Raw genomic sequence first — 19,428 nt, 5'->3', positions numbered from 1 at the left:
AGTAAAACAAAGTTTTTTTTTAAATTTCAAGAGTTAGTATATGAACAGCAACAACAAAAAGATCTTCTTCTGCCTTCCTAGAGTCATGTGACTTCTGGGAAGGGAAGTCGCCCTCCCAGCTTCTGTCTCCTAACGTCAAAAGGGAGTGAGATGGTTGACCACTTGGACAGATAATCTGTCTCAAAGTGATTATTAAATAATGTAATGGATGCAAAAAATCTTTGTAATTTAAAATACCTTGAAAATACCAACTTTTTCGATGATTAAGCATAGAATTTCACCAAGTTCCTTTCATATAATTAAGTTCAAGGTCAGAGAAGTTTTGTGAATCATGTTTTTTTTTTGAAATTTCATCTTGTTGGAATATCTGCTGGAATCTTGGCTTCGCCATCTTTTCCTTCTTGTTTGGGTCTCTGCTCTTGAAAGTGTGTCTTTCTGCTTTTGTGTGACACAGCTTTCTTCCCAGTCCCTCTTGATGCTAGGAGGGCATGTATACTTAGGAGTGATGGCGCTTGGGCCCTCTGAGGTGTACAAACACAGCCCTAAAGATCCTGGGATTGGAGGAATAGAAATGGCGCATTTATTGCCATTAAGTGATCTTTATAATTTGCTGTTTACAGTGACCTTTATTGTGTAAGGGCAGACAGTAAAGTCAGCATTTTTCTCGGGTGCTGCTTTTCCTTCTTGTAGAGCCCTCTCTGTTCCCACATCCCCTCTCCACTCTCCTCTCACTCTTAAAAACTGATTGTTGGGGAAGGATTAGAGACCTCATCACATCAAAGGGAAATAACTGCTTCGGTTGGATGTGCCGTGTGCTCAGTCGTGTCCGACTCCTTGCAACCCCATGGTCTGTAGCCCGCCAGGCTCCTCCGTCCACAGGATTCTCCAGGCAAGAATACTGGAGTGGGTTGCCATGCTTTCCTCCAGGGGATCTTCCTGACCCAGGGATCAAACATGGGTCTCCTATATCTCCTGCATTGCAGGCGGATTCTTTATTGCTAAGCCGTACACCATTGCCATGAGGGAAGCCCTGTAATAACTGCTAACAGATTATAAAAACATTTCCCACGATGGGGTATGATTGGAGGTGTGTTGAAAAGTGGATTCGTGATGTGGAATTATTTCTGGAAGAGTAGACTTGTATCTCTTATAGCATTGTGCATTGACTAAAGCCCATTGCAGTGGTATTAATTTGTTTACGCCAATAGTGACCAGACTTACTTGAGCTTAGATTCCTTTTTTTAAAACACACCTGTTATCATCCATTGAAGGATGTGAGCTCTCAGCTTCAGGCATCAACCTATGGCCTTAGGTTCAAAGGGAGAAGGGTGGGAAATGGACCTCTTAGAACCCTTAAATATGGATTATTACAGGTGATTGCCTCCATTTTCAGAAGTCAGCTCAGCTCTAAAACACACTGAGAAGTGAAATATACTATTTTGGCAGAACCAGTGAATGTTTATCTTTCTCTGCATTATGATATAATTCTTAGTTTGACTTGTATCTTGTGTGTGATGCATTCATTCATTCATGTGGGCATTTAGTAACTACTGGGGCCTATTCTGTGCCCGGTACCACACACATACACACACACACTAACACACTTACACACACACACACACACACACACACACACCCCTGCACATTTTTTTCATAATCCTTTTTTTTACCTGGAGAATAATTGCTCTCTGGTATTGTGTAGGCCTCTGCCATGCACCAGCACAAATCAACCACAGGCTGCCGTACCTGTGTCCCCTCCTTCCTGAAACCCCTCCCATCCCATCCTGTCCCCTAGGTTGTCACAGAGCACCAGGTTGAGCGCCCTGTGTCACACCACATCTATGTCATACCATATCTATTTTACATATGGTAACACATATGTTTCCATGCTGCTCTCTCAATTTGTCCCATCCTCTCCTTCCCCTCCTGTGTCCGTAAGTCTGTTCTCCATGTCTGCATCTCCACTGATGCCCTGCAAATAGGTTCAGCAGTACCATCTTTCTAGATTCCATACACATGCATTAATATACAGTATTTGTCTTTCTGACTGATGTCACTCTCCTAATACTTTTTAAACTTCACTGTTTCTGTGATGGACTGTCCTCAGCAGGCCTTCCTTGCCTTCCATGTGGAAGAAACAGCAATAATCAACTTTGGAATAAACCCTAAAATTAATTTTCCTCTTTATTGTGGAATTGTATAATGTGTTTTCATCCTGAAAACACGCCATCCTCATTCAGTTGATGAAATCATGTCATCAGAGGTCACAAAGCTATTTATTGGCAGATGTAACCAACACTATTTTGATGTTGCAACACCTCCTCATGACTCTATGTTGATGTTAGTCGCTCAGTTGTGTCCGACTCTTGTGACCCCATGGACTGTAGCCCACCAGGCTCCTCTGTCCATGGGATTTTCCAGGCAAGTATACTGGAGTGGGTTGTCATTCCCTTCTCCAGGGGAACTTCCTGACCCAGGGATCAAACCCAGGTCTCCTGCATTGCAGGCAGACTCTTTACCATCTGAGCCACTAGGGGACACATGAACCTGTAGTTGCTATCTTAAAAAAAAAAAAAAAAAAATGCTGGTAGCAAGAGGAAAAAATAATATTGAGATGGGAGCTGATCCATTAGAAAAAATTGATAGTCATGAATTTGATGTAACAGCTGTAGAAAGAGAGATAAAATAAATTAGCTGAATCTGCTTATGATTGAAATCATCTGCTATGATTTGTAGATTACTACAAATAATAGTCTATAATAATAACGGGCTTCCCTCATAGGTCAGTTGCTAAAGAATCCACCTGCAATGCAGGTGACCCTGGTTCAATTGCTGGGTTGGGAAGATCCGCTGGAGAAGGGATAGGCTATCCACTTCAGTATTTTGGGGCTTCCCTCACGGCTCAGCTGGAGAAGGCAATGGCACCTCATTCCAGTGTTCTTGCCTGGAGAATCCCAGGGAAGGGGGAGCCTGGTGGGCTGCCGTCTATAGGGTCGCACAGAGTCGGACACGACTGAAGTGACTTAGCAGTAGCAGCGTGGCTCAGCTGCTAAAGGATCCACCTGCAATGTGGAAGACCTGGGTTTGATCCCTGGGTTGGGAAAATCCCCTGGAAAAGGGAGAGGCTACCCACTCCAGCATTCTGGCCTAGAGAATTCCATGGACTATATAGTCCATGCGGTCGCACAGAGTGGGACACGACTGAGTGACTTTCATTCACGTTCACAAATAATAATAATTGACAGAAATAATAATCACATTCTTCTTAACATAACCTTTAATTACTAATGAACAGTTAATAAATAAACACTTGAAAACAGCTTAGGTGTTCAGAGCATTTTAAAGAGTTGTGATGGGCTTAATGTCCAGTCTTTTGTCTGTGCCGATCCTGAGTCTGCTGAGGAATCGGGTTCCCCTGTGAGTACGTAACATAAGGAGTGTAACCAGGACGATGTCAGGTTTCACCTGGACCAAATTTTATGCAATTAAGTATTTCAAGAGATCTTCAGCCAGGTGTAACTTTATCAGTTGAAGACCTTCTCGGCGAGGGCTCAGGTACTCAGAATGCTGGCAGTGGGCATTCCCGTGATACACCACGTTGAAAGTAATAGCGAACATACAGTGTCTGCTCCATCAGTGCCAAGAGCAATGCAGGTGTAAAAATAAAAAGCAATATTTGGAGCCAGAGGCTGGTGCACATCGATGGGACTGTAGTCACGCTTCCTGTGAATGCTTTTAAGTATAGTGTGGTGATCTTTTTTTCATCAGTTTACTGTTGGCATTAAGTCACCACTAAACAATGGCACCCCACTCCAGTACTCTTGCCTGGAAAATCCCATGGATGGAGGAGCCTGGTGGGCTGCAGTCCATGGGGTCGCTAAGAGTCGGACACGACTGAGTGACTTCACTTTCACTTTTCACTTTCATGCACTGGAGAAGGAAATGGCAACCCACTCCAGTGTTCTTGCCTGGAGAATCCCAGGGATGGGGGAGCCTGGTGGGCTGCTGTCTATGGAGTTGCACAGAATCGGACATGACTGAAGCAACTTAGCAGCAGCAGCAGCAGCAGCAGCAGCAGCAGCAGCAGCAGCAAACGCGTGTCACTCCCAGCAGGTTACTGGGCTCTCTCTGTTTTTAGCCCTGATAAACAGAAGTAGTGGGTCCTGCTCAGCTTCAGATCTGGAAGACAGATGAAAAGTCCTCCTTGGTCCAGTGCCTAAGAACTGTCTTTGTGCTCCACTGTCTGAAGTCACCTTGCATCCTTCTCTTTGGCCAAACAGCCTTCTGAGCCCCTCGTCTGCCCAGTGGCCTGGGAGTGTGTAAATGGGACCCAGAGTTCTATAAATCAGGGTTTTGGTAGGAGTCTACGAAGACCCTGGAGAGAAGCCCCTTAGCGATTGAGAGATCTTGTTAAAGCTCATATGCCTAAACAAGACGCCATGATTTTGAATCTCCGTTTTCCACTTAACTAGCTGTGTGACTTGGACAAGTTATTTAATAGGTCTCTGCCTCCAGATTGCTTCTGTGCAAAATTGGGATGATAATAAAACAATAGGGTTAGTGTCGAGACAAAATAAGTTTATGTACAATTTTGCTGGAATAGTGTCTGGCATACCCTAAGTAAAGTATTAGATGTTCTGGGGGGAGGGGAGTTCTTTTTAACTGGAGGATAATTGCTTTTTAATGTTGTGATGGTTTCTGCCATTCAACAGCATGACTCAGCCATAGGTATCCATATGTCCCCTCCCTCTTGAACCTCCCTTCTACCTCCCACCCCATCTCACCCTTCTATTTTTTTTTTTTTAATCACTGTCATCATTTTGTCGTGCCAACAGTCACAAGAGCTTGGGCCTGGCAGGCCTTGAGGCCAGGTCTTTTCCCAGTTCTTATGAGTGTTACGGGCTTCCCAGGTGGCGCTAGTGGTAAAGAATCTGCCTGCCAGCGCAGGAGACACGAGACATAGGTTTGATCCCTGTGTTGAGAGGGTCTCCTGGAGTAAGAAAGAGCAGCAACGTACTCCAGTATTCTTGCCTGGAAAATTCCATGGACAGAGGAGCTTGGTGGGCTCTAGTCCGTGGGGTTGCAAAGAGTTGGACACAGCTGAGTGACTGAACACACACACAGAGTGTTAAGTTGTAATACCATAACAAATTGTTTCTTTTTTTTTTAATGTTTAACTCCCTGCATATGTCACTGAGATTGCATGATAATACATGAAGACAGCTTAAAATCTCAAATGTTCTCTGTCTGTATTTCAATATCATATGTATGAAACATCTGTGGTATAACAGAGTGAGCCTAATCATACCTCTCTTCACAGTTTTTCTGCCTCAAGTTTGCAATGGCAACACACTGATACTTGCAAAATGCTTGTAAAAATAACAGGACACTATGTAGATCAAATCACAATAATATCGCTGTATAATTCTTAGTGATTCTGTCTTAGTTTATCCTTATTTTTAGTTGAAGCACAGTTTTTTCCTTCCTTGTAGATTTTTAAGCTACACAGACTTGTTTAGTAGATTGAAATTGATATTTGAAAAATAGACTGCAACTACCTTTATTTTTAAATGTATTGCTTTTTTATTTGAAGAAAGGAAAGAACAAAGTAAAGCTTCTGGCCATAAGCAATGTAAGGGTTTGTTGTAGCTCTTGGGGTGCTTTGCACACTTAATAATGGGTCCAGCTCACTGTTTTACTGTCCTTGTTGAGCCTGCCGCTGGCTGGCTGTGCTTGTCGAAAGTGGATGGGCTACAGTCTGTCCATCCCTGCATGCTTCTCTGCTTCTGATCCCTTGTAAATCACTCATATCTCTGCTTCTTCTTCTTGTTGCTTTCTTTTGATTTCTTGGGGTAACACAATTTGATAAGAGAAGGGAATTAAAATTCTTACCATCTTACTACTTCTTAACACAGAGAAAAGATATTTTGTGGCTGAAAAGGATAAAACTCTTGGCTGTAATTCATTTGTAGAATTTAGCTTCAGACTTAATATACTCATGAACAGTTAACCAAAACTCAGCTGATATTCAGAAGGGTAAAAAAAAGTTAGACGTGGTATTTGTGATAGAACATTTGGATGTATGCCAGAATGACTTGTGTTCTAAATATATTACATATTCCAGGAATTTCTTTTCGGGGGTTCATATACATGTTCTTTTTCTCGTTTTTGTGATGTACTGTGGTGGAGTGAATACAGATTATTGCTTGTTAAGGAAATGAAATAGGAATGCCATAGACATGAATGGGACATTTTACACGTTTAGATAATTGGGATTTTTTTTTTTTCAGAGTATCACTGTAGTTTGAGGAATAAAACTTTTCTTTCTTACTTAGAGTTACTTTAGGGCACTTAGAACTATTTGTTTAATTCCTATAAAAGCTTCAGGTAATTGAGATGGAAATAAAAGCTTCACAATTTCAACGGATTACATCTCTGAAATTTTTTCATCTGCAATTACATATCCATCTATTTGTCAATATACTGCAACATTTATGTGTTATTTCTAAACATATTTTCTGTATGTGATAATCAAATGGGCCTTTAACTGTCACTTGGAAATAAAGTAGGATCTTTTTCCACTAGTAAATATTGCTTGACTTGTTAGCATATACTGAGAATATATAAGATAAATAATTTTTATTTCTGTAGTTGGCTTTTGTTTTTCTTTGCACCGTTGGGTTGTTTATTACCTTCTTTTTCATGCTCTTGAGTATTATTCACTGCCGTTAAACCTTATGATAATTTACTCAACTCTGTTACTTTCATCTACTTTTTGCTACCCATTCGAATATTTAAGTTATAAAGTTAAAAAAGACTTTAGGAAGGAGAGTGCCAAGAGGATAGAACGAGAATTCAGGAGTCCTGAGCTCTGTTCAAGGCCCTCGGGTAGGTCCTTTAACATCTGCCTTTTGCCTATTTATAAAATGAGGTTGAACTGATTTCAACTTTAAAAATGTGATGCCAAGAAGCAGAAGAGAGGACACCAATTGGAGAAATTTCCTGAAAAGGGAAAGAAACATCTATTTAAAAAAATGATATAGAACATTATGAAAGAAAGGGTAATAAAAATAGAGAGTGGAATCAAGGAATCCAGTTACCAAGATGTAACATGAAAACTCATGATCAGAAAAAGTTAAAAATCTGTTCACCGTTTATTGTCTCAAAGTGATCACACTGTGCCTCATTATAGTTCCTTTGCCAAAGACTAACTAGGGGCCAAGGAGAAAATTGCCATGTAAGATTTTCTTACTGTTATTTCCTACCCATCCAGAGACCTGGGGATCACAGGAGCTGTTCTTCCCTGGTGTTCTACTTTACAGTCCTGCTTACAGGAATTTGGGCAGGTGGTTACAAAAAGGGCTTTAAGAAGTATGTAATAGTACAAGGGGCTCTAAAAATAGTAAGTAAAATGGATACCTGAATGTTCTGCCATCCAATAAAAATCAACATTTATTAAACACTGGTGGTTCACTATGTGCTAGGATACCTGGCATCTGCCTCTCCCCCTCGTCCACAGAAGAGTTCTTGCTTTGGCAGCTGAAAGGCAACAGCAAGTCTTAAATAAGCTGCATTATTGTGATGGCTGCTGCAACAGAGTTTCATACGGGGCTCAGTAGGTCTCCTTGGGGACAGCCATTTACCCTAAATCAGTGCTCCCAATAAAACTGTTTGCCATAGTGAGAAAGTTCCACATTGTGATGTCCAGTATGGTCACCGGTGGCCACAGTTTGCTATTGAGTACTTGAAATGTGGCTAGTGTGACTGCAGGACTGAATATTTCATTTTATTTAATTTTAATTAAGCTTAATTCAAATAACCACATAGGACTCATGGATACTGTATTGGACAGCACCATTCTGGACGTGTTAAAAATTACTCTAAACTCTTGTTTATATTTTTTGGATATAAATACCATTTATTGTGCTCCTGCAAGAGATAAGGAGTATGCTCGACATACGTACTCTCTAATCCTCACAGCAGAATAGCCCCATTTGACATTTGATAGTGAAGAGACTGACAAATGAGGAGATGGAGCCTCTGAGAGAACGTGCTTTGTTTCGTCCTTTCAACTACTTATGAGTGCTGGAATTTGAGCCTGGTTGGTCTCATTCCAAAGTAATTTGTACTACTCTGCCAAATGGGTTTTTCTGCTGTCTGGAGACCATCTCTTCTAAGTATATCTTCCGGTTGTTTTATGGATTAGCCAGCAATATACCTCTAACTTTGTCCTATAGAACAATTACAGTGTCCATTTCAGTTCTTACGAATGTCGAGGTATCACTGCCCCCAGTTGTTCTTTGCACTTACTGTGACCTGTGTCCTTCCAACAATATTGTAAGAGTTGAGGTCCATACCAGTCAGTTTCCTGAGCAGTAAGCTGATCCCTTACAGGTACTTTCCCCATTAGATGCTGGTCAGCATCAGTGTACATGCCTAGGTGTGTGAGCATCAGTGGCGTACCACCAATTCTTGGCATTCGAATGTCTAACTGTCGCACTTTAGAATATTTGTGAAGCCTCCTAGGGTCTGGGCTGCTAAGTCAGCCTCCCTAGCACTTGGGCCTCTGAGGCATAATTGTCCTTTGCTGCTTTCTACTCCATCATGGAGCACACAGTAACTCTCTTAAGGATCTAAGAAGTCTCAAGTACAGTGTTTCAGTTATTCTCGCCTGGTTCTCTTTGGAAATTATTCATATGGTACTTGCTGGTCACAGAGAGGCCAAGGTCTACTCTGCAGCCTAGTGGCTGCCACTCAGCCCCACTCAGTTATACACCTCATGATACATCATCTATAACCACTCCTCTGCATCCCCTCCGGAGTTCAGCTTCCCGCTTTGGGAAGAAAGTAACTGACGCATATTGGTTTCACTCTCAACATGCCCTATCAAGTTTTCTTTTCTTAAAAGGCAGTTATGAAACCCCACAAGAATTATTTCTATAAATCATGGCCAAAGTATTGCCTTGTGCTGATAGCTAATGATATCTTTTATTTTTTGCCTCTTAAGATCAACATTGTTTTTAATGAAAAGAATCTAGGCTTTAATGATTAGCTTGAATCTTTACCACTTGGTAATTTTTTAACATGGAAAAGTGGCTTAACTTTTCTGGGTCACTTTTGTCTAGATAATTTTTAAAAAATAGCAGCACATTAATGCTATTAATCTGATTTTTTTGCATGTTTTTTAGGTATCAGGTATTATTCTCATTGCTTTTATATATGTGATGCCATTTAATTCTCTCAAGAATCTGGCATAGCAGGCACTGTTATTCCCTTTTTACGGGTAGGAATCTAAAGACCAGAGAGTAAAGTAGCAGTTCCAAGGTTGCCTCGCTCATAAATGATAGGATGGGCAGCTATGTGACCCAGGCCTGCCTGGGCCAGGACGCTTGACCAGTCCACCATTCTTTAGTCATATGAAATAGAAGTGACGCTGTTGATAATGCCCATCTTATCTGATTATTATGAAGATTAGAAATAATGTCTATGGAGCTCCCAGCACAAAAGCCATTCCACAAAATGCCCTGAACAAATGGTAATCATTGTTATCTTTTAAAATTTCCATAAGTGAAACTGACCTGCCAAGATATAGAAATGAGCATCTCCAAGGAAAAGGGTAGAATATGCGTTCTATAATTGCTGGTTTGTGTGTTTGCTTGCTTTTCTTCTTTTAAAGAATATCATATTGTTTCTTTGATGATAGCACAAAGAGTAATTAGAACATTGGTTGGAATGGTTAATATACTATAGTAGTAGTCTGTCTCAAGTATATCTCAAATTACAACACAACTTAAATCTGTAAAATGAGAACTTATAGATTTTTTAATTTTTTCAGAGTTTATACTGTTTACGGGGTTTTGTTAAGCTCAAAATTTGCGTTTGTGATTTTGTTTTAAAATCAGATTTTAAGAGGAAAAAGATAACAGAGCTGACTTTGAATATGAACTGCACTTGGCTATTAGCTTCCCATTAAGCCTTTATTCAGCAGATAGCTCACTCAAATTGCTGTAGTCTATATGAACTTGAGCCAAGTTTGCCCATTTCCAATTTTGCAACAGAATTTCACACTTCTTTAGTTACCCTTGTGGGAGGAACTGGAATGCCAAAAGTCACCTTGATCTAAGATACCTTATCAGAAGAAAACTAAGTGTAGATTTTTGCTTCTCTTTAGACTCTCTGCATGTTTCCTTGGCAGAGTTACTTCAACACATTGAACAAGAGTTTGGGATTTGTATTTCATTTTCCATCGGACTGATTTTCTAATGTTAGTCGTTTGAAGAGATCTGGGATGTTTGTTATCATTCTGTTAGCTATTTTCTCTAACAAATGTGTAAGTCATCTTTCTATTTACCTATAATAATAATAATAATTAAAGTTGAGTGGATGTGAGCTTTTCTTACTGAATTTAGCGTTTCTGTTAAATACCTTCTTGCAGCCTATACTTTCAAGTCTTTTAAGAGGCTGGGAAAATAGTTGACTGAAGTAAAATAATGAAGCAGCTTACTGATGATCCAGGTTATTAAAAATTAAAACACTGAGGATGAACTGAGTCACTTATCATCACTCTGTTTTCATAAATAGCATCTTACACCTCCACCACCACTTTTAAAGAAGGCAGCCATTGAATAGCAGACAATGAAGGTCAGTTGATGGTTGCATATCTTGAGCAGGGCTCTGACCATTCCATTATTGAGTTTTCTTATGATTAAGATGTGAGGGGGGTTGATTCCTTCTACTCTTACAAAGTATAATAAGAGACTTCCTGGCGGTCCAGTGGCTAAGATTCCCACACACCCAAGGCAGGGAGCTGGGGTTTGATTCCTGGTCAGGGAACTGGATCCCACATGCCACAGCTAAGACCCTTTGCAGCCAAATAGATACATAAACACTTTTTAAAAAAGTATAACAGTTCTGTGTTATGTTTATTTTTACAAACAGATACATAGAGCACTTATTTTTTAAATACCTTTTGATGAGAAAGATGAAGTATATAAATTAAAAGGGAATAACATTGTACCTGATCAATTATAAGATAAAGAAAATTTATAAACTATGCAGAAATTGCCTTTTTTAAAAAACGTGTTTGATTTCTTGTTAACAAAGACTTTCATCTTATCTAAAAAATCTTAATTTGGCCACAGCACCAGAAAAATAGAAATTGTATTGTGTAACATGTCCTGAAAGCTTTTTAACCCTGTACATATTCTTTTTCATGCAGACAGCATTTCTGAACTTGGGATAAGTGATCTTATTCTCAGATCTTCACACTTGATCATAATTCATAGTCAAAGTAGCCTCCTTATATGAGCAAAATTACTGAAGATTTGTCTTTGTCTCCCAAAAGAGATATCAAATAATTCTATCCAAAAGGCAGATGTTGTTAGATGCCATCAATGATGTTTATGCAATAATTATAGTACATGTTTAAGGATAAGGTAGTAGAATATGTAATTAAAATTCTATATTATCCTAAAAGACTTTGTTTTGATTCTTTTTTTTAATAAGGTGATTTAATAATACGGGTGAATTTATTTTCAGTTTTATAGTAAAATATTGATTTCTGAAATTGGAAGTAATACATAGTATACTTAGTTCATATTAATGCTTATTAGCCAAGGAGCTGTCAGACTACTAGTCTGTAGATAGAGTGTAGTGTATTCTGCTCATTCTGCCATTAGAATGAGATGATCTAATTTTCAATTTCCCTGGAAGGTAATTTTTGTTTTCATCTTTTTAGCTAGACTCAAAACTTCTAAATACCTTTAGCAGTATTTTCCAAACTGTTTGTCAGTTGTATAAGCCTCAAAAAAATACTGGGTTTTGCTTGATAAACATAGGGTACTGATTTGCTTTGGGATTTCTGTCATATATTTTATCCTTTGTCCCTTTACAGATACTTGAAAAACAATTGCCCTTACTATAAGCCCTGTTAGAGAAGCAGGTAGCTGTTTATACATTTAAGATATGACTAACATTTTAAAATAGAATCAAAATTAGAGGAAGAATAAGAGGACTCAGATTCCTCCCTGACTTAGGAAGAATCCTTGTTCCTCCTTTTTTTTTTTTTAAAGTGGACCAGGGTTTTTCTGGTTTATTTTTGTTTTGTTCGGTCTCCAAGATCTCTCAATTTCAAGGGCACTGTGGGGCATATGTAGCATTCGTGTGATGGATGCATGTGTATGCGTGTTTTCCCACATCTGTCGCTGTGGCCCTATCCTTTGTGAAATCCTAAACCGTGTATTAAATGCTTAGTTTGTGATTCATGGTGTTCTGAGAGCAATTATAGAATTTTTCTTAGGATGTTTATTCCATGTGCGCTGTGAAAAAAAAAGGGGGGGGGAGTTATTTTTTTGGTAACCCTGCAGTTGCCTTTTTATTGGTGAATTTCCCTTTCTTTTACTGTGACCTGTGAATATCACTGTAGGCTCGCTGCCAATTTTGTGAGCCGCTGCCTGCTTCAAAATGGAGGCAGGAAGGTATCCATTTTCATCAAGAGAATGACAGTGCTTTAGTCTCTCTGACCATCTGGAGAGAGGAACTTTTGGAGCAAAAGAAAATAGGGATTTTAAAAAAAAATCATATTTAGCTGAAAAGGCAAGGGAGAAAACCAATTAAAGTTAAACTATACCTTATGAATTTATGCCTTTCTACTGTGCTGTCTACTTTAAAGCAAACATAAACAAGAAAATACACAAGCTATTTTTATAAAGAACTGGTTCCCCAAGTCCCATGAGTATTAGTAAGCGAATGTAAGTAAATTAAGCTTTTGGCAGTTTTTAAGTTTATTGAGCATACAAAGATGAAAGACTGTAAATGAGGGGCTCCCTCCCCCTTCCTTGCGTGCATACTGATTTTTGGTGGTCTGTGCAGATCAGGGCTTTTAATAGCCTTTTTCTTGCATCTTTACAAAAAGCTAACACTTTGGGAATTTAATATTCTAAGATGCGTTTGTCACTTTCTGTGGTCTGGAGAGTGCATTTATTTTATCTGTCTTTTTGTCTCTCTGCCTCTGTCTTTAAACTTTAATTGAAAGGTAGACTAAACGGGACAAGTTTGTAGCGTGTCTTTTTTTACATTTTACATGCTCAAGAGCCATTTATGTTTTTTTTTTTTAAAAAAGAATGCTTAGGCTCCTAGGACAACCCTATGGGTATTATAGATCCACAACCCAGGTGGTTCAGTGGTAGAGAATCCACTTGCTAACGCTGGAGATGTAAGAGATGTGGGTTTGATCCCTGAGTCGGGAAGATCCCCTGGAGGAGGAAATGGCAACCCGCCCCAATATTCTTGCCTGGAAAATTCCATTGAAAGTGGGGCCTGGAGGGTTACAGTCCATGGGGTTGCAAAAAAGTCATACACAACTGAGCGTACACACACAACAACCAGATGTAGTTTTCAGTCTTCTCGCCTGGAACTGGAAAATATCACACCTGATTTTCCAGTTGCACAAACCTACTCATCATTTTGTTTTGTTCCGTTTTTCTGTATGGGGAATGGGGCAGGGTTTCTAGAGTTTGATCAGATTTCAGATGGATGTGGTAGAAATTGTGCCCTTTGTGCCCGCTTCTTGCAAAGTCATAGACCTTGAGATTCTTTGGTGCAGGCAGCCAGCAAAACTAAATGGGCTCTCGTTTCCCAGGTTTATGCTCCATCAGCCAGCACTGCCGACTACAATAGGGACTCGCCAGGCTACCCTTCCTCGAAACCAGCAGCCAGCACTTTCCCTAGCTCCTTCTTCATGCAAGGTAAGACACTGCCTCTTCCAAGGGGAGATCCACAGGTCTTTTATGTCATATATGGGACAAAAGAGTGCTGTTCTAATACTCAAGAAATCTAATAGGAGGCCAACAGAGAACATGGAAGGTCACGCTCTATTTTAGGATTTGAATTCATTAAAAGTAAAAACTTTACTGAGAGATGTTTTGTAAATGAAAACCTCTTGAGCCATCATGAGTCAAGATTCGACTGGTTTGGTTACTTAGAAGGATGCTTCCTGGGAGAATGTCCACCATGACGCATCATTTGTGCATCATCTCTTCGCGAGAAGAGCACGTACATGTATGTTCATAAGTGCTTTGATTCAGCATGTATTTGGAGCATCATGGATTTAGACATGTGGAGAGCAAATTGCCCTTATACATACCTCTATACAAAAATGGTGACCACTTACAATCACTTCTCGGCCTTTTGACTAAGATTGAGTGTAGTGTCTGTTCTTATCAGTAAGAACGTTGGCCATTTCTTAATTCATAGGGAAGTACAAGTGTCCCATTGAAGATGAAGTGACCTGTTGAAAGTCAGGAGTATTATTTCATTACACAGCAAAAGCTCTATTCCAACACACTGACTGACTGAGGATCCAAGACCCATCTTTTTTCCCAGACAGATACTGAAAATTATAGCCTTGTGGTAGATGAAGTACATTTAATCCACTTAATTGTCCAGTGTATTTCATTCAGCGCACATGGATATATGCTCCCTGGGCTTACAGTCTCACTTCCAGTAGGACTTCTCTTTCTGCTGCTTAGGAAAGACTGAGAGGGTTTAAATGACATCTCCTTACGAGAGGAGACTGTCCGCAGCATGCAGCTGGAGGTGGACACTTGTGGGCAAAATGTGATAATCTTGTTACCAGGTTAATGTTCTGAAAGTTAGATACAGAATTCACCAGGAATCCCTGTATACAAACATTAACTCTTTTTGCCTTGGCAAAGTGCCATGGGATTTCCTCCTTCTTGCTCTTCCTGGAAGGACCATGTCACGGGAAGAGGAACCACTTGGGACACCAAGGGGTGCAGCTTGGTGTCTCCCTTAGATTAGAGTGGACACATTCAAAATCATTCTATTTCAAAGGAATTTGTTTCCTTTCCCTGTAGAGTGTTAGCTCTTTTAGGTTGTTAGTTCACATATGAAATTCCATGGAAAATCCATAAAGTTGACTTGAGTGGGGCCCCGGGTTTCCCTCATAGCTCAGCTGGTAAAGAATCCACCGGTAGTGCAGGAGACCCCGGTTCAATTCCTGGGTCGGTAAGATCCACTGGAGAGGGGATAGGCTACCCACTCCAGTATTCTTGGGCTTGGCTTCCCTTGTGGCTCAGCTGGCAAAGAATCTGCCTGCACTGCGGGAGACCTGGGTTCTATTGCTGGGTTAGGAAGACCCCCCTGGAGAAGGGAAAGGCTACCCACTCCAGTATCCTGGCCTGGAGAATTCCATGGATTTTATAGTCCATGGGGTCACAAAGAGTCAGACACGACTGAGTGACTTTCACTTTCACTTTCTTGGGAATAGAGAGAATTGGTTTCACATGTAATGGAGCACCTATTAACCGGGGTCTTTTAGCTTTGTGACCTGTTCTCAGTGTCCCTTTCTTTCAGCAGGAGCGGCAAGTACGTCATTCGGGTGTATTCTGCACCATGACAAAGGTGTATCACCTTCAGCTTTAAATAGTAGTCACTTGGGCGTCAACGGGTTTCCCTGGTAGCTCAGATGGTAAAGACTCCGCCTGCAGTGCAGGAGATCCTGGTTAGATTCCTGGGTCAGAAAAATCCCCTGGAGAAGGGATAGACTACCCCCTCCAGTATTCTTGGGCTTCCCTGGTAGCTCAGATGGTAAAGAATCTGTCTGCAATGTGGGAGACCTGGGTTCAATCCCTTGGTTGGGAGGATCTCCTGGAGAAGGGAACCCACTCCAGTATTCTTGTCTTGAGAATGTCATGGACAGAGGATCTAGTGGGCTCCACCCAATGGGGTCTCATAGAGTTGGACACGACTGAGCAACTTTCACATTCACGTTGGGCATTAACACCTCTCTTTTATGACCAGAGAAACTCTGTTACCATTACTTGTGCTTATAGAGATTGTCAACTCAAGGACTCGTCACCCAAAGCCAAATTTCACTGAGAAAAATTGATACAAGGATAGGTTTTGTCCATCTGCCTTTAGGAAGGTCACTTGGTTAAACCACGCACACTGTAAGGAGAGATCAGGTAGATTAAAACAACAGGCTCTTCTCCATGTCAGACCATGCAAAATAGGGCAAACAAATTTGCTTTTCTGCATATGAACACTCAAAATGCAAAAAAATAAAAAAAAATTTTTGAGTTGACATTTATGATGAGCACAATTAATTCACACACATCTAATTCTATTCTTTCAAAACACATTATGCCAAGATCATGGGATGTGATAAATATTAATTTACTGTGAAAAGCATAATTTATGTAAAATGTGTATTTTTGTAAGTCTGCATTGAGTAAAGTGTCTGTGTTAACAAATCCTAAATGTATTTCCATATAGTGCATCCTGTCAAAATGTTTCAGGAGACTCTTGTTCAATGATAGATATTCTCAATTTATTTGCCATGCATGTCATCTCTCTGAAATGTTCGGTTTTTTAGACTTCATGTTTGAATTTAAGATGACATCTACACTTCCACAATCTCCGAGCTAAATCTGAAGTCCATGAATAGTTACTTTTTAAAAGTCTTATGTTTTTACATGATGATCACAGAAACAGTACGTTGTAATCCCATTTCACATGGCTGCCTTCAGTGAGAGTCTCCAATACCCTGAGAATTCAGGTCTTGACGAAAATGTAGTTTAGATGAAAGCGATTCAGAGACTGTCAGTAGCAAAGGCTTCCCAGGTGTCTCAGTGGAAAGTAATCTGCCTACCAAAACAGGAGACGTAGGAGACATGGCTTTGATTCTTGCCTGGAAAATCCCATGGATGAGGGAACTTGCCTGGCTATCGTCCGCGGGGTTGCAGAGTCAGTCATGATTGAGCACGCACGCATGTCAGTAGCATGTTTTAAATTCACTGCTGTGTGACCTCTTATTTTTAACTTCAGCCTCCATCTTTTAGTTAAAACTCTTATGTTGTATACAGCTTGCATACATCTGGCATTTAATAATTTTTGTTAAACTATTGAAGGAAAAAAAAACTGAATTGAGCAGTAACATAGATCCTCTGCACCCTTAATTTAAGAGACCCAGACCAAACAAAACAAACTTAACAGTGCCTTTGAGGCCTCTGGGCCCGGAGAGTGAAAAAAAATCTGTAGGAATATTTTTAATGTGGTGTTAATAGAAAATTAGCTTGATATTAAAATATATTTCATATAATTTTCATATCATTTTAAACTTCTTTTTTACTCATAGTTTTATAAAAATCCAGAGGCTCTGAAAATTGTCTGTAATGTAGATACCATCTTATGATATGTGTGTACCCTTTCGATTGCTACTGAAGACTTAAGTTAGCTATATAACTGTATATCAAAATATAAACATTCAGAAAGGAGACAAACACTCAGAGCTATATACTTGAGACTGTTCTTCCTTAATTATTACGTACCATAATGTAATTCCAACTTTAATTCCATCTACTCTGTATGTCACAAAAATGAAACCCAATCTCTGAAGTCAGAGATATTCTTTCTCATTATTACTTATTTCTTTATATGCTCTCAAAACTTGTAAACTGGCCATCTGTGTATTATCTCAAGGGTGTTATTTTTCACCCCAAAATTCAGGAACAGTTAAATTTTTTCAGTGATTTTCATAGGAAGAAAAATGTCAGGAGACATCTGAGAAATGTTTTCTTTAGCATTAGCTACCTTGCTGTCTTGACATAATTCTATGGAGAAATATGTTCTGTTCTTTTATAGTTGAATTTTTACTAGGAACCCTTTAACTGTGTTAAGTATTTATATTTGTTTGGCAATATAGAGCCACTTGGGAAAGTGTAATGAGGTGGTCTTCTGTAATCAGCTCACCAACACAAAGATGAATGTACAACAGGCAGTTGTTTTCGGGGATATGGAAAAGCCCTAGACTATAAGACAAGGCTGAGTGCCTCGGAAAAGTCACGGTTTTCTTTGTCCTTTACAGATGGCCATCACAGCAGTGACCCTTGGAGCTCCTCCAGTGGGATGAATCAGCCTGGCTACGGAGGGATGTTGGGCAATTCTTCTCATATTCCACAGTCTAGCAGCTACTGCAGCCTGCATCCACACGAACGTTTGGTAAGGCAGACGCACATGGTAAGGGCGATGGTACAGCTAGTTTATTAAATCTCCTCCTGTCTTCTCATGCATGTACACGCGGACTCTGTCAACGGACATACAAATGGCACACACCCTTCTGACAGTCTCGTTTCTGGGATCAAAGACATACTCAGATCGCCTTTGTAAGCCCAGCAGACTCTCTGTGTTGTGCACTGTTCTGGATTGAATTTTGTTCTGTGCTTGCTTTATCATGATGTCAGTTTCCTTCAGTACATAAAGACATAGTGTATTTGAGTTGTAGCATTTTTGCTGTGGTGGTTCCTTGCTTTTTGTTGTTGTTTTGTAGGTTTTTTTTTTTTTTTTTTGTATGTTTGTTTTTGAGGCAGGGGTTACTTATCTGTAGTTTTGAAGGGTATGCTTCAGGGGGCATAGTGACAGTCAGTAGACTTTGAATTAAGTACATCTCCCAGGGGCCTTTCCATCTCACCTTGACCAGCTTTTGTAGCCGATGACAGCTTTGAACTATTGTACACACCTAAAGGAGACTCTTCATGTTTCCTGTGCACTTCTATCAGTTACAGTAAGCAGACGATTTGTATTTGGATCAGATTCCCAATTTTCAGTCTTTTATTTTTACTTCCACACCCTCCAGCATCTCCTTGGTACTCTTACTTTCACCCCTGTTGAAAACCGCTGGGCTAAAGAGAATGGTTTCTCTTTTATTACTAAAGTTGCCATTCTGCCTATCATCCTACGCTCAACCATGCTAGTATGTCTCTTTATTCTGGAGGAAACAGAGAAGCAGATGTTTTTCTAGTCTCAAAATTTACCACATCCCAGAATCTACTGAAGAACTTAAGCCTGTCACTAAGTGGAGGAGAAACTACTTCTAGGTCACGCATTAGGTTTCAGTTCAGTTCAGTCGCTCAGTCGTGTCGACCCTTTGTGACCCCATGGAGTACAGTATGCCAGGCCTCCCTGTCCATCACCAACTCCCGGAGTTTACCCAATCTCATGTCCATTGAGTTGGTGATGCCATCCAACCATCTCATCCTCTGTCGTCCTCTTCTCCTTCCGCTTTCAATCTTTCCCAGCATCACAGTCTTTTCCGATGAGTCAGTTCTTTGCATCAGGTGGCCAAAGTATTGGAGTTTCAGCTTCAGCATTAGTCCTTCCAGTGAATATTCAGGACTGATTTCCTTTACAATGGACTGGTTTGATCTCCTTGCTGTCCTAGGGACTCTCAAGAGTCTTCTCCAACACCACAGTTCAAAAGCATCAATTCTTCAGTGCTCAGCTTGCTTTGTAGTCCAACTCTCACATCCATACTTGACTTACTGGAAAAACCATAGCTTTGACTAGTCAGACCTTTGTTGGCAAAGTAATGTCTCTGCTTTTAATATGTTGTCTAGGTTGGTCATAACT

General features: G+C 40.1%; 1 protein-coding gene across 1 annotated transcript in view; it reads left to right on the top strand.

Annotated features, from left to right (window-relative positions):
- Positions 1-19,428, top strand: part of TCF4 (transcription factor 4) — a 376,786-nt gene that overhangs the window by 303,509 nt on the left and 53,849 nt on the right. The window contains exons 9-10 of the mRNA XM_052660570.1: positions 13,640-13,745; positions 17,888-18,021. Of these exons, the coding sequence (XP_052516530.1) occupies positions 13,640-13,745; positions 17,888-18,021 (240 nt within the window). The remainder of the gene's footprint in view (positions 1-13,639; positions 13,746-17,887; positions 18,022-19,428) is intronic.

This window comes from Budorcas taxicolor, chromosome 22 (assembly GCF_023091745.1).
Source record: "Budorcas taxicolor isolate Tak-1 chromosome 22, Takin1.1, whole genome shotgun sequence".
Taxonomy (NCBI): Eukaryota; Metazoa; Chordata; class Mammalia; order Artiodactyla; family Bovidae; genus Budorcas; species Budorcas taxicolor.
The sequence above is the reverse complement of the archived record's forward strand: the minus strand, read 5'-3'. Positions and strand labels throughout refer to the sequence as shown.